Genomic DNA, 14,682 nt, shown 5'->3' on the forward strand with positions numbered 1-14,682 from the left:
CTGCCCTTCCCAGGCACCTGTGAGGAAAGTACATCATCCTGTAAGGGGCCATAGGAGAAGGTCCTGTAAGAAGCTTATGTTGCACACGTAATGTGAGAACAAACTATGGACTGGGTGATTGCACTGGCTAGTAACAAGTAGTATGTCAAATATGGCTTAAGGGCTTCCACGCTGCATGCTTGACCTGTGTGTAAGTGGTAAATTCAGCTTATTGAGGCTGTAGCACACTGGTTTTGCGCATATGCTCCTGCTGCTCATGTATGTGGAAGCGTTAAAAGCTTTGTAGGCAGAGTTATGATAACCCTTGCTAATGGTCGTTTGTTTTTCAGTTGTTCTTATGGCTTCATCTTTTTATATTGCTGGATAATACTAATGGCTTTTGGCTTTTAAGGTGTTGCTGTGAACCGCAGGTGTCAAAAAAGGTGTAACTAATAGTTATGCTTTCATATTAAACTTAACTTCTCCCCATCTCAGCTGGTGCAAGCTGCTTTTCATGGATATCCTTGTTTCCACCTCCAGCATCTCTGCTTTTGCTCTCTGCAGGTAATTTGATGCGTGCGGTCAACTGAACGTAGGTGTTTTGTTCTGTCTTCTGCTCTAGCAGTGTCATTTCCCATGAAGTAACTGTTCTATGGAAATCCCATTTTAAAAATTTGATTTCTGCTGTCCCCTTTGAAGAAATGATGTTCCTTGAAGGCTGCAGATCTTTTCTAGATGTTTAAATACAGGTCTGCTGTAGCAGTGAGCAAACTACAGTAACTGCTGACGCATGCTTGGATTTCCTCATGTACTCAGCAAGGCTCTAGATACTCTTTACTCAATGGCAGGTAGATAATTGTGCATAGCTTTTAGGATCGCTTTTTGATGAAATAGATACGTGAGCGCTTTCTTGAGTTGTCAAATATTTCAGTCTATGCAGTCTTCGCATATTGATATTCAAATAGTTTGAAGTGTCTACGTTATCATTGCGAAACCCTCAAAACAAGGTTTTGTGAGGTTTTGTGAGGCAACGGAGCCTCACAGAGGTTCACATCAGCTTCACAAGGATAAATGCGAGCACCAGAACCAAGACAATAAGCAGAAAATTGAGTAGCAGGTTGAGACCTCTGTTGTTAGCAAGATCCATAACGTGCATCCGTCTGTGCCCCCTTGTGCTTGCAGCAGACTCTTGATTGTAGCTGTGGGTTGCTCCTTCAGTAGTAAGCAATGTAGATTCACATGAATTTCATTGTGTTCTTAGCCGTTTACCTGCTTTTAGTTTCTGCCAATTAAGAAAAATCTGTTTGTTTACAATAACTAGATTAATTTTTTCCAGAAAAAGGAATCTGGATGCTCCTAAAAGCCTTTTTTTTTCCCCCGAATACCTTAAAAATAAAACAAAAAAATACATTAGAGTTAATGATAGCTTTCATTTCACTACTGAAGAACTTCTAAAGAACTGATTAATGGAGAAAGTACTTGGATTTTATACAGTTTGGCTCTTTATTTACTTTTTTAATGTGTATGTTACTTTTCAGGCCCATTTGATTTTCAAAAGAATGACTGTTCTCAAGATTTATTCTGTTTCAGGAGCAGACTGTTGAAGATTTACTTTTAAAAGATCTCCTATAGGTGCAAAAGAAAAAGACGACTTTCTCATCTGGGCAAAATGCACATCTGATAACAGGAGTGTTTCCTACCCTTCTAGGGTTTGGCATCGTTTGGTGCGAAAGGTGGTGTTTTGCTAGCAGTGTGGTGTGTAGGAGTCACTGCAGCTTTGCAAATGCTTATTAAGAATCTAGATTAGACTGGCAGAGGATGCATCCTTAGTGCTTTTAGTAGCACATATGCAATAGGCTATTTTAAGATAATATTAATACCTTAGCAATTGTGTTTTGTACATAGGAATACATGTGTATGCAAATAAAAGAAACAAATAGGACCACTCAGCCCAAACAGTGAAATGTTGCCAAAAATTCGTTTTACTAACCAGCTTTAGTTTTTAGGGAAGATCACAAGAGGGCAGTGTTTGATAGTTTTATATTTTGTACAAAAATGGAACTTTGGGCATGCTTTTATCTTACAAAAAATGTAACAGGCTTATAAAGCAATCAGTTTGACTAAACTAACTGTCAGATATTACAGTAAATGTAGGGCTTGTTTTAAATACTTAAATACTTAAATTACCACGGTTCTTACTGAGATGAACATCAGTTTTTACAGGAACCCTGTTTTCAGTCCTTGCAATGAGCGAGAGATATCCACTCATCTCCTTCCATAATCAAAACAGATTTTATTTTCTTCAATTTTTAACATATAGGTCAAAGCTAAAAGGACTACATTTGCTGTTAATAAAAGATACCTATGGATCTTGTAGGACTCTGCAAATCTTTGCTAATTGTATTCTGTCAGACACTATTTATTAATAGCCGTACAATTATAGGTATCTGGTCTGTAATCTATGGTATATTAGTACACTTCCAGATATGAACAAGAGTGCACTCTAAATGAATGCGGTCATTACTCTGCTGTAATTTTGACAGAGAAGATATAGGTAAGGTACATCTCGGGATGAGTGTGTGTTTGTGACATGATGATTGTTCTGTGTGTATTTGTAGTAAAACTTGCATAGAAGTTCTTTACGTGGGGAGGTGGGGGGCAAACATTTTGTGCATGTTTTGTGAAAAATTTCATTTAAGCCTATTTTACACTTGTCTTTCCACTGAGTGGATCAGTTCTGCTAGTAAGGGCAGTTGTTCGTAAATTGGTGCAGAAAAGTAAAGAAATGCAAGTACTTGCTGCCCTCCGAAGTACCTTACTGTCTAGTCTTGATCAGAACAAAATTTCTGATTCTGAAATGGGTAATGTCCTCACCTAGAGAAAAATGGGTAGATTTTATCAATATTTGCTGAAGAGCTGTCTGAGGAGATACATCTTTAAAAGCAGTATATTCTTGGTCCCGATTCAGCTTTTTCCTAGTGTAAAATTGCCACGGAGGTTTACGTAATTTGTTTTTTCTTGGGGAAGAGTAATACCAGATTGCTGCCTGTTTAGCTGTCTATCTGTGTGTAAGATGAAATTAGCAAAAAGACGTAGCCTTGAGTGGAGAGGAACAGAGACATTAAAACTTAATCCAAGCCACGTGCTGTGTTAGGAATTTTTATTATGGCTCATGGAAGTAGTGAACTTTTTGATTACACTTTCATAAAATTCATTGGGATCGCTTATGTGCAGTACTAATGAGAGTAAATTAAGTACGTGTAAGTGATCTGGACATCGCAAAATAGGCAAGACCACTGTGGAAAACTGAAAAAGAATAAACAGAGGTATAAAGAAGCAGAAAGCTGTGTGATGACTAGCTCTTTTTTACATAACTTTAATAAGTAGATGCTATCATAACTATAAGATGGATGCTTGTTTCTGAACAGAATTGTATTTAAGTATCTTATTTTATGCATTAATACATTTTCAAGCAGTCATTTTAATAAATAACAATACAGTAGATGTTAGTTTTAAAGCCAATATAATTACACAAAGAAGAATCTACTAGGTACAAAAGGTTTTATCTTTTTAATCTCTGGGTTCAGTTGACATTTAGTGATACAGGGGATGGTAGCAGTTTTTCTGATCAGCAGAACCATAAGATACCATACAGTACATGTAATTTATCTGCATTGCTGTAAAATAATAGTAGGGCTTCCAGTTAATTTATACCTTGGTTTCATTCTTGTTTATTTACTGTTTTTAAATAAATAATGGCTTTTCAGGTACATAAGAGGAAAGTGGTGGGTTTGCTTTTATAAGGGAGGGTGGGATTTTTATTTTTTTAGCAATATTTTACTTTGACTTCTGTATATGTCTGTTTTGTGAAATCTATAATCCAAATGTGTCCTCAGAATGTATGTGTAGATATTTTGCTCTTAACACCTTTTTTCTTCAGGGAGTTTGCTGTACCGTAAAACTGTTGCCTTTTCCCATTTGAAGTTTCTTGAAAGACCTCCAAAGCAAACTAAAACTGGAAACCTTATCCATCACAAAAATATAGATTTAAAAAAAAAAAAAGGACTGTAACTTTTTCTTTATTTTTTTCCTCACACAGAAGAGGGCTGTGTTTTGTTTTGTTTTTTGTTTTTTTTTTTTAATAAGAATAATTAATAGGGAAGGTGCACTTATTAAAATCTCATGCATTTTTGACAGTGGTCAGAATGCATGAAATGAAAATTGAGATTTACATTCATAATTCAAATCAGTAGTATTCATATACTAACTTGCAAGTGGGGGTGTGTGTTGCTGAACCCATCAGTGCTTGCCCTAGTCTTCGTACAATAACTAACTAATTTCCTTTAGTGATTAACCTTATTTCAGAGGTCTGGTCTCAGCATATCTATTTGCCAGACAGGAAGTGTATCACCACCAGACTTTCTTGCGTTCCTTTGAATACAGAGTTTTTCAAAGATTTCTTCCCTTCCTGCTCAGCTCTTCGTTATCAACCTCTAGTCATGGAATATTAAGTCTTAAAGGCAGAATACAACATTAAGATAAAATTGTCTTGCTTTTCTGTTCATCAATAGGATTGCTTACATAGGGTGGTATAGAAGGATGCTGGTTTCAAAAAAAATAGGTGTCTGTTTTGACCTCTGTTTATTTATTTTTCAAGCTCTCTGTAAACTTAAAAACTGTATAAAGTCTCTAGGATTTTAGCTTAATACCAGCAACGCATATGGGAGCGTGAAAGTCTACTGCTCAGTCTTGTTACTGACAACTGCTGGAGTAGAAACTTCATCTTTTATGTGTATAGGCTGTGGTTTACATGTTGAAAAAATATTTCTGCAGTGCTTTCCCTCATGTGCGTAATGGTATTTTTATTTTTAGGAAGGTACTTGCTTGTTGCCTAATAGGCATTTGCAGTTGAGGGTGGTGTTGTTACTTGCATTTGTATGGTACACTTCAATCACAGCAGCAAATACCAAGTTTTCTGTAGTTTTAAACTAAGGAGATCACTGCATAAGTTACAGCAGGCCATAATAAAGTTGTCTGAAGCCAAATACTAAGAACTCAGAATTATTTTTGAGTTGTGCTGATTGTCATGTCAGCTAAACGACTATAGAAAATTAAATCTTTGATAGTGTAGTGTCAATTTTTCTGCAAAACGTATTGAAAAAACTTTCCGATGTCACTGAGTCCCGTCAGGATGTACCTAGTGAAAAATACTGTAAATGAAGTTGCCTCTTTTTTTCAGATCCAAGTTGTGTGTGTGTGTGTGTATACACACATACGTATACATACATGTTTATATATCTAAAAGATCCCTTAAGTAAGGAGAAAAGCATATGAAATAGTTTTGATTTCTGGGTTAGAAGACCTTTTTTTTGTTTATTCTCATATTCCCTTAAAACCACTGAAACAATTTGAATGCCTTCAGCTGGTAATGCAGAGAGGTGGCACCTTCAAGTAAACAGAGCAGAAATTTTCCAAGGATGTGTTGAGGGCTGTGTGCCTGTAGCTCTTCTTTGGGTGGACATGGGCGAAATTTAGAACCCTTCCAAGGGCTCGAGGATTTTCAGAGAAATTTGAAAAAAACACTTAGGCCCCCCCAAAAGTGAAGTTGCTGTTTGTGTCATCTAGCTAAAACATTGAGGAACTTACCAACTCCGTGAAGAGGCAGTACTTTACCCCATTCAGAAAAGACATCTCTTGACTGAGACAGACAAGTTAGGTCATGCACAGCTTTGTAACAACAGGCTCTAAACACCGTTCTGCAGAGAAGTGTGTTTTTAATACATGTAGCAGGTAGAAAGAGAATAGTGCGATGGTTGGCATACAGCTCTAGTCCAAGTGCTAGCCCCTCTCACAAGAGGATTCTTGCATTGGGAGTTGCAGGTGTAGGTCTCTCTTCCCTTTGGGGTGACTTTCCTAGAGGGCAGTGCAGAGGAGTGCTGGAACTTCAGAGGAGCATCACAATGATACAGATCAGCAAGAGGCAAATTAAAATCAGGCAGAAATTCACAAAGAGCTCTTGGAGCCTTTGGCGTGCTTGTGGGTTGACCTCAATAGTTGAGGCTCTCCTCAGAGCAGAGCGGGTTATGTATTGGACCTTCTCCATGGCAACAAGAAAGCAGAGGGCACAAATCAGAGGTTTTAGGAGTGCAGGAAAGAAGAAAAGTTGTCAGGAGCAGTGCAAAGTGCCTATTATCTTCTTTTTTTGTGTTTTAGACAGCCTTTGTGGAGCTGGGAAAGCAGGAAAGTGAAGAGTTAGAAATGCAGAAGTAAAGTGTTTTGATGAGTGCAAATGGAGATTGGTTTAAGGTTCTAAAAAGCCCGAAGCAAACAGGTTGCATTTACAGTGCTTTTACTTTAAAACATGATTTGTACAATATTGTGCTTCTCCTCCTGAAGGCCACCGAGCCCCTGCTGCTTAGCAGTGGTGAGGAACCGTAAAATGGAAATTGTGGCTCTGTGGGATTCAAATCATTGCTTTAGATCCTAATCTCTCCATCCTTCACAGTCAGTGGAAAGGCCATGTATGATTACCTACCCACCCACCTTATTTGTTCAAGCACATGTGAAAACCTGATGACACAGCTAGAGTCAGAGACCCTTCAGCCAGGAGATCTGGATATTAGGATATTACTGCTGGCTGTTAGCAGTACCTTATTTTGGAAGGGAGGAAAAGAAATCTTGTTGAAGCATTTCCATTCCAAGTAAAAATACTTTATGGTGCATGATTAAAAGCTATATATCATCAGTGCTATAGGGAATTCTAGTAGTCAACAGAAAACAGAGTAATGACTAAATTTTTTTTTATATATACGTGCATGTGGGACCATGTGTTCCAAAATGTAGGTGCAAAGGACTGCTATGCAGAACAAAATAAAGCATGTATAACTATCTCTTAAGTGGGTGTTTTATTTCAAGTGTGTTTTCCCCCTTTTTAATGGCAGATGGAAACACAGGGTGTCAATTGTCTTGAAACTCCCGTTAAGTAGTTGTGGTGTAAAATCTTCCTGTACGAACCTTCCATGGAAAGTGGCTGGCTGTGCTACACACTTGCTTAGCTCATAGCAAGGTGGATTCTGTAGGTGCTACCACAATGGGAAAACTTGGTTTTCAAGATCATGATATATGCATCTCTCAAACTTTGCTCCTAAAGCTGCACTTGCCACTAAATGTTTTAAATGTTTTATGAACGTATATCACGATATCTTTCACAGAAGGTCTCTCCTTGTCATCTTTTTTTTTTTTCCTCCAATAAATGAAATTCCTATTAACTTCTACATGCCACATAAAGGAAAACCATTGCTTAAATATCTGCTACCTAAATTACACGATGATCCTGACTGAATCGGAGATACTTCAGTGTCCACAAATTTGTGTTTAAATGGGCTAAAATGGAAAACCTTAAAATGAAGTGTCTTTCAGACTCTTCTTTTTTAATCCCTGCGCATGGGGCTGTAGAGTCAAATGGTGCTGTATGAGCAGAATACATGTGCCTCCAGTGGCAGTGTTGGTATTTAAAGAGAGACTTTTGAAAGTAACCAGATTACACATGGGTATTTTTAATACCTTTGGAGGATTCCATGTGATGACATCTCCTCTGAAAATTGAACTTTAGATTTTGTTATGATGTTTTAAGCTATAGTTGATCTTAACTTTATTGTGAACAAAACACACACCAGGAACTTACTTTCATAGCGACTATAATTTTTCAGCTTTGTTTGACTTAAGATGTAGCTGGTTTTGTCTATTTAAGCAGTTAAAGTGCTTGCCAAGTAGATTCTGCTTAGCTCTTTGCTGGTTGCTGTCTACCCCAAGTGCAGTAAAAGCAAGACATGCACAGGAATTCTCAAGTGAACTGGCCGAAGGCACGCGCGTTCTCCCAGCTCAGTGTGGGCTGGGGTCCATTAGGCTGCTTATCCTCTTATAGACAAGGCACGGTAGGTGAACCACTAGCGGCTGATTTACACTAGTACAGAAAAGTTTGTGTACCTAGCTTGGGTGATGGACACTGCACAAAGAACAGTATTTCCTGAGGACGACTTCGTCGCAAGCTGCTATGTCGCTTTGCAAAGCAGGGTGTGTGCAACCTGTGGGCTTTGGGCTGTGTGTGACCTGCTGCAGCAGTGTACCTGTCTTCTTCCTGGCTGCCCGCAGGAGGACTGCAACAGCAGGAGTTTTTGCCTGCGTGTGTGCACCAGAAGTCCATTTCTGTGCACAGCATTAGATTTACTGCACATATGCAAGCAGCTGCACTGCTGTGTTGCTGCGTATGGACTCAAGGGGCAGGACCTGGGACTTTGAAGTGCTTCCATAAAAGGCAGTATTATTAACCTGGCTTGGCATTGTAGATGCAAGGCCAGCACAGATGAGGAGAGATGGTGAGGTCCCTTGGGAAAGGAAAAAAGATTATTCTTCGCTTTGGAATGGATGAGGGATGTTTCTGAGGGAGCAGGCAAAAGGTCAGAAGGCTGTTTGAGCTGTCACACTGACCTTAGCTGTTTAAACATACATTACCAGACAGGTGATAAGAAAGGATCTTAAAAAAAAGGAAGGTAGTGTAAGGTAAAATCTATACCTTTTATGGCTAGAAACCTATGTAGAGAAGGGATGAGGAAAGGTCAAAATACAGTAACTTGGTTTTGTTGATTTTTAGAAGCTCAAATGGAATTCGAAGTTTTTAAAACACCTCCATGCTGTTTTGCCTACTAAGCCTGTCTGTGGGAGAAGTTTTCTTTTAAGCAATGGAAGCAAATTCTGTGTCTGTATTTCAACAGCTTTGTATTTACAAGTGCATGGCTTCAACTAAAAAACACATACCTTGCTTGTTAATCCTCCATGGTGTTGTCACCCACCTAAAGTGTGCAGAAAGAGAAACAGGTTCAGTAACACAGCTGCATATGGGTGGCTATCAAGGTCAGAATGGACAGCCTGAAAAACAGTGACACTGAAACGAAGGCTGATCATTGCCACAAATGGTAGCTGTTCTCTGCTGTGTAGTCTCCTGCCTGTGTTTTAGGTCAATATTAAAAAGTTTTATGCATGTGCACACCTTCTTGAAAGTGCAGCAAAAGGGCAAACTATATTTGACTTTTTTTTTAAAGTTGAACAGTGTTACTAATGTGTGACAAGACCAAGTATTGCACCAGAGAAACCGTAGGCTGCATTGCTGTGCAGTTGTGTGTTCAATCCAGTGCTGTTAATGGCCGTGAAAGACTCGTCTTCTACACGGTGCGGATCTGCAGGAGGAGGTGCTGTGGCTGATCCCGTACGTTACTGTGTGGGAGATCCCCTGCACCTGGTGCCCTCCGGTGAGTCACCGTCGTGATTGCTGCTTCCTTCTTCACTGGCATGTGACTGTTTCCCTGACTTATATTAGGTTATTTTTATCTTTGTTCCTGGGTGTCCTTCACAATGAGAGGAGATATGTGACCAAAGTGAAAACAGTGCACCGCGCTTGTTCCTGGTGCAACTACATTGACTTCATTGAAGTCACACGGGATAAATTTGGCTCCTTTGGAAATGCCACAGCAATTTTAGACACAGCCTGTTTCCTGTCATATGTTTACTAAATGCAGCAGTGATATCAGTGGAATATAAGAGGTTTGACATACTTGATTTGTTGCTGTCCCATACAACCAAGTGAGGCCCTCAAAAGGCATTGTTAAAAAGTAATATTGTGAAACAGTCTATTGCATAGATTTTTACAATGAGTTGTCCCCAGACCCCAGTAATTTAGTTTCATCTATTGAAAATAAATGTCTTAATAACCACAAACACAGTGATGCAAAAAGTACCATCAAGTTATGTGATCCTTGATCTAGTACATGTCAAGAACTGTTACTGGAATTACCTAGCCTGAGAAATTCCTGGAGCTGTTTGTGTGAGGAGTATGACATGCCTAGGGAGGAAGAAGCATTCTCTGCATATTCAGAGGAGGTAAGTTTAAAGATCTGTGTGTATAGTGCTGAAGCAAAGAATAACCCTGCATGCAGTACTAAATGCTGTGAGTTGAATTGGACCGGGAGCCCTTTGTCACCATTGTCTGTGGCTTGAGTGGCTCCCAGAGGAGAACACATTGCAGAGTTTTAAAGCTCTGCTTGTGCACTGCAGCTGCAGCTGGTGTGTAGGCATGCTTGTCATCTTTACTGGCTGTCCTGTGGTAATGTATGTATCCTATTCCGAGTTGCATTTCTTTGTTTTGAACCCTGCTGTAAAACACCTCCTCATTGGCAGTGTGGAATCACTGCAGTTGAGACCTCCAAGTGTGAAAAGTCTCCTTTTTCATGTGAGGAAGATGAGGGGTGAGAAGGGAGTTGAGAAGGAAGCAGTCTGAATTAACTCTAGAGAGCCCTGGAGGGTCTCACTACTGTCAATTTAGTTTGGTAAGTAAATGCTTCCAACAATAAACCAGAAGTTGCTTACAGGTTTTCAAGTACAGAAATTAAAGCTATGTCATAATTTTTAATTTTTGTTCTTTGTACAAGAAAATAAATAGGATGGAGATGGCAAGCTAGGATTTACCCTAGCAGCTAGATTTACTTATGCTAGGAGTGCAGAATTCTGTTGCTTATTCTCATTTTAGGCATAGAGTTGCACTAAGCAGTTGTGTCAGTGAGGAAGGATGTTAAGGGTATTAGCCAATTCAACAGCTTGACTGCAGAAAAAGTTTTTTTTTTTTTAAATTACTTTCTCTTATTTCTGTTTTTTTTAAGAAGAAAGCATAAAAGGGGAAAGAAAGGTCTGGAGGTTGAAAACAGAGACTGGGATGGGTGAAGGCAAGAATGCAGACAATAGTACAGGAGAGGGCAGATTGAGGGAAAAACGTAAAAGAAAATGAACAGGGGAAGAGACTAAGTGTGGAAAAAGAGCAAGGAATTGCACAAGGGGAGAGAGCGGCAGCTGGAGTACATGAAGTCATTGAAGAGAGCTAGAGATTGAGTTGTGGCATATAATGTCATTTTTTTCAATCGCATGTGGGAAACATTTCCTTGGGATAGGGAAAGAAGCAATAATTCAGCTTACAGAGCTAGGGAAGTCCTGGTAATAGGAAAAGCAAACTCATTTTATCCTTCTTTTTACCTTTTGTTTTAAAGTCTATTTTGTACTGAAGTGTCAGTATTTTTCATGTGTTTGAGAGATGATAGGGGAAGGCTCACACTTTAATTTAGATTCTGTTTTTTTCTCCACCTCTTATTAGTTCATTCCTCTTGCAATCTTCCTTTTCACTAGCTTTGATATTCTCAGTGTTCTAGAAGCAAGATCATCAGTAAGAGCCTTTGCCTGCATTTGAAGTCCGTGAGAATGCGAAAGGTGTAGATACCAAGAAATTACACTGATGAACAGTTGAACATGCGAGGCTTGCCGTTTTGGTTTTTGGAAGTTATCCATATGCCTTGTGACTAACTGTGACTTTTATCTATGTGCTGGTCCGTTAGAGTAGCCTGGGAATGAATGCTTTGGGCTAGTTTTTAATTCTGGGTTAAACTTCCTGCAACTACTGCAGGACCATGCAGTCGGATTTTGGGCAGCTGATCTGTTCCCCTAATCAAAATAAGACATATAATAACTGTATACTTTTCCCCATCTGTTGGTATGATTTGCCTTTTAGGTAGTAATTTCCTTTTAGGAAATGGACTCTCTCCTGCACTGCGCGCGTGGAGTACCTAACACCTTGTAGTTTCAAGTTAGATTTTAGATTCTTGTGGTTCATATGACATGACTTATTAATAGGAAATGGGGTAAGTGCAATTTGAACTGAACTAAAAATTGAAATATATCTAGCACGTATAAAAGGTAGAAGGGGATTGTTGCAAGTTGTGTTTTTAACCTTTTTAGCAGCTCAGGGGACAATAACATGGCATTGATTAAAAGAAGAATATAGTGGATAGATTTAACTTGTGAGAAGTAACTTGATGTCAGGAAAGTCCTTCTAAGCCATGTATCAATCTCTGGAAAGCAAAAGCGATCTTCTAGTTGTAAAGTGTCTTACAGTTTAGGGAACATAACATTACTTTCCTGTGACATATTTTGTTTCTCCAGTTGGGGTACTTTTCTATTCCTAAATCAAATTATTCTTAAAGCAAATAAAAAGCTGTTCTTGTAGGTGTGTACATGTATCCCATACATTTTTGTTTGCTGATCATCTGGAAAAATCAGTGAAAATCACCTTTATGCTGATTACAAAATGATTTTAGCAAGTTTCATATTATACAATGAAGACATTATATTCCTCATCTCTTCAGAAGATGAGAAATACATGCAACTTCTTAAAATAGAAGTGTGGTATATATGTAAATGTGAATCTCTCTAAATACAAATAGCATAGTTGTCTTGAAAAATGAGTGGAAAAAAAAAGGCAGAAAATTGTTATTTGCTGTAAGTTGCATGCAGTATTTCCCATCTGATTGGTGACATTTGTCACCTGCTATGTAGCACGTGCTTCTGTCATGACTGTTGGCTGTTGTTACTCAGGGTTTGGATGCCTGTGACATGGGATGTTTTGGGGGTGAAATTTTTAGATTTAACTGAATAGCTGAGCCTCACTGTCATCTAGTTTAAATTACCCAACTCTGTGATGGGACAGAATTCAGATGAACGTGTGTCTAACCTGTTGTAGCTATCGATGTGTTCCAGGAAAGAGCTGCCTACCACAGTGAAGTTTCTGTGTGTATGTTCAATCTGTGTGTATGCATAAACTTTGTATTTTTAAAGGTGTCTGTATGCAGTGTATGTGCTAGGAGAGAAAGATTCGCTGTGTGGTAGAATAAACTCAAACTCCTCTCTTCACTTGAAAATACATTTTATGTAACTTCAGTCTTGAAAAAAATCTGTCACGATCTTCTTGCTCACCATGGGCATTGGTTTGAAGGCACTGGGAGGTCTGAAGTGCTGCTTCTGCCTACTGGAAACAGCTTCTAGAGAACTTCATAGCAGATTGTTTGCCTTGTGAGTGACAGGACGTCCGGACACTTCCAGGACTTGTCTATTCAAAACTGGCACGAGGCTGCTGAGCACAAAACCAAGCACCGGCATATATTTTTTTCCTGATGCCTACCAGTCAGTAATAGGTAAAGGAATTGGGTTTCTGTTTGGTAACAGGGGAAAAACATGCCTCACAAAATTAAGGTCTATGTAAAGTCTTTTCTAAAAGCAGAACTTTAAAGTAGACAGAAGTAGTAAGGTGTGAATTGATGGAAGGGAGGGAACATGATTGTGAGGATGAGAGATTTCTTTAGAGACCTGCATATTCTTGTGCCTCCCCATTTAAAGTATTTGTATATGCCCTTTATGTGGCACTTTTCTGTTTGAGATGCGCTCTTTTTTTATCTGCAGTGATTTTTAAAGCTGGGGTTGTATCTTGTACAGTGTGTATGCACTTCTCTTAGTTGGAAATAAATGGATTACTTTCTGCATTTGAAATTTGATTCATGAAGTTACAAATCTTAGCTAAATTATTTATCTGTTATTAGAAGCATTCTAGAACAAGTTTGGCAGTTACAATGACCAGCAGGAGAAAATAAACCTTTAAAGGAATTCACAACAAAAATGCTAGATGAATTTTGTAGCTTGAACTGCCGTTTGAGAAACGTGGTATAGTTTTATTTCTACTACTGCTATAAACCACTTAATTTTCTTAATTAAGGATACTTTTTCATTATACAGCAAAAAGAGGTTTGCCCTCTCAATGTGTTATATCAGAAAAATGCTTTTCTGAGTTAAATAGTGAAAGAAAGTTACCTTTGTTTGGCTGCTGATAGGCGACTTTGGGGAAACGAGTGTCTCTACAAAACTTTAGGTGAATTACTCTCTTTATGGATTTTGTATTAAAAAACAAACAAAACATATTAAATTTAAAACGAAAGACAAACGTCTGAGGAAAATGGTGAAGGGTTCTCACCTTGTGGTGTAATGTTACCTGTATAAATCATCTACCCAAGGACCGCTAGTGTCCTGCCAGCATGTAGAGAAATGCTTGCAGTTGACTGTGTTGTCCATAAAATATGTCCCCCCCTAGCATTATATTTTCGTCTCAGAGCTCTTAATGCCTACATTTCTGTATTTTTGACAAATGATTATAACGAGCTGTTAATTTGAGTAGAGGAGTTTTTGTAGAAAACTACAGCTACAGTGCCTTGCTCTAAGAACTAAAAGCATAAAAGAAGAGAGGTTTCTTACCTCTGCTGTGACTGTTAGTGAAGCACAGAGGAGCCTGCTCGGGGCTGTGGGAAGTGTCTGTAGATCTCTGGCAACTTGTCCGAGTCTGTGACCAAGTGGTGGGAACAATTGAAGTAGGCTGAGGGGAAAAAATAACCCAAGTTTCAGAGGCAGGACTCCCGGTGTCATTCAGCAGCTCACAAGTTGTGATTGGTCCCATTTCTGCCTTCTGACACAGGCGGTCGCTCCTCTGAACTTGTTCACGGCAGTAATACATTAAACATGGGCAACATCGCTCCCCTCGAGAGGGGAACTGCGTGCCAAGGAGACCACCTGCATAGCTACCGGCCGAAGGAATTGGGGAAGCGGCACCCTTCAGTGGGGTGGCAAAGGGAGCTGCTTGCTTACACCCTGCCTTATCTCCAGCAAGAACTTAAATGGGAATTTGTTCAGAGAGCTGCTTTGGATGTGTTAGTTTTGCTACAGCCGTGGTTTCTTCATCATAAAACCCCTAAATCTCTCGTGTGTGTGATCACATTTCATGTGGGCTTT

The 14,682-nt window shown here is 39.1% G+C and overlaps 2 protein-coding genes across 3 annotated transcripts in view; one reads left to right on the top strand and one right to left on the bottom strand.

Moving 5' to 3' along the window:
* Window positions 1–14,682, top strand: part of CEP85L (centrosomal protein 85L) — a 157,556-nt gene that overhangs the window by 92,627 nt on the left and 50,247 nt on the right. The gene's annotated exons all lie outside the window — the stretch shown is intronic.
* On the bottom strand, window positions 3,125–14,329 carry PLN (phospholamban). The gene is made up of 3 exons (XM_075414157.1): window positions 14,152–14,329; window positions 8,794–8,828; window positions 3,125–6,207 (listed from the first exon to the last, which is right to left on the bottom strand). Exon 3 carries the CDS (start codon window positions 6,080–6,082, stop codon window positions 5,924–5,926), a length of 159 nt encoding a protein of 52 aa, XP_075270272.1. The 5' UTR covers window positions 6,083–6,207; window positions 8,794–8,828; window positions 14,152–14,329; the 3' UTR covers window positions 3,125–5,923.

This window comes from Opisthocomus hoazin, chromosome 2, assembly GCF_030867145.1.
Source record: "Opisthocomus hoazin isolate bOpiHoa1 chromosome 2, bOpiHoa1.hap1, whole genome shotgun sequence".
Lineage (NCBI taxonomy): Eukaryota > Metazoa > Chordata > Aves > Opisthocomiformes > Opisthocomidae > Opisthocomus > Opisthocomus hoazin.

What these genes read in the sequence shown, in the direction of transcription:
- PLN (XM_075414157.1), bottom strand. Translation starts at nt 6,082, where the DNA reads ATGGAGAAGGTCCAATACATAACCCGCTCTGCTCTGAGGAGAGCCTCA.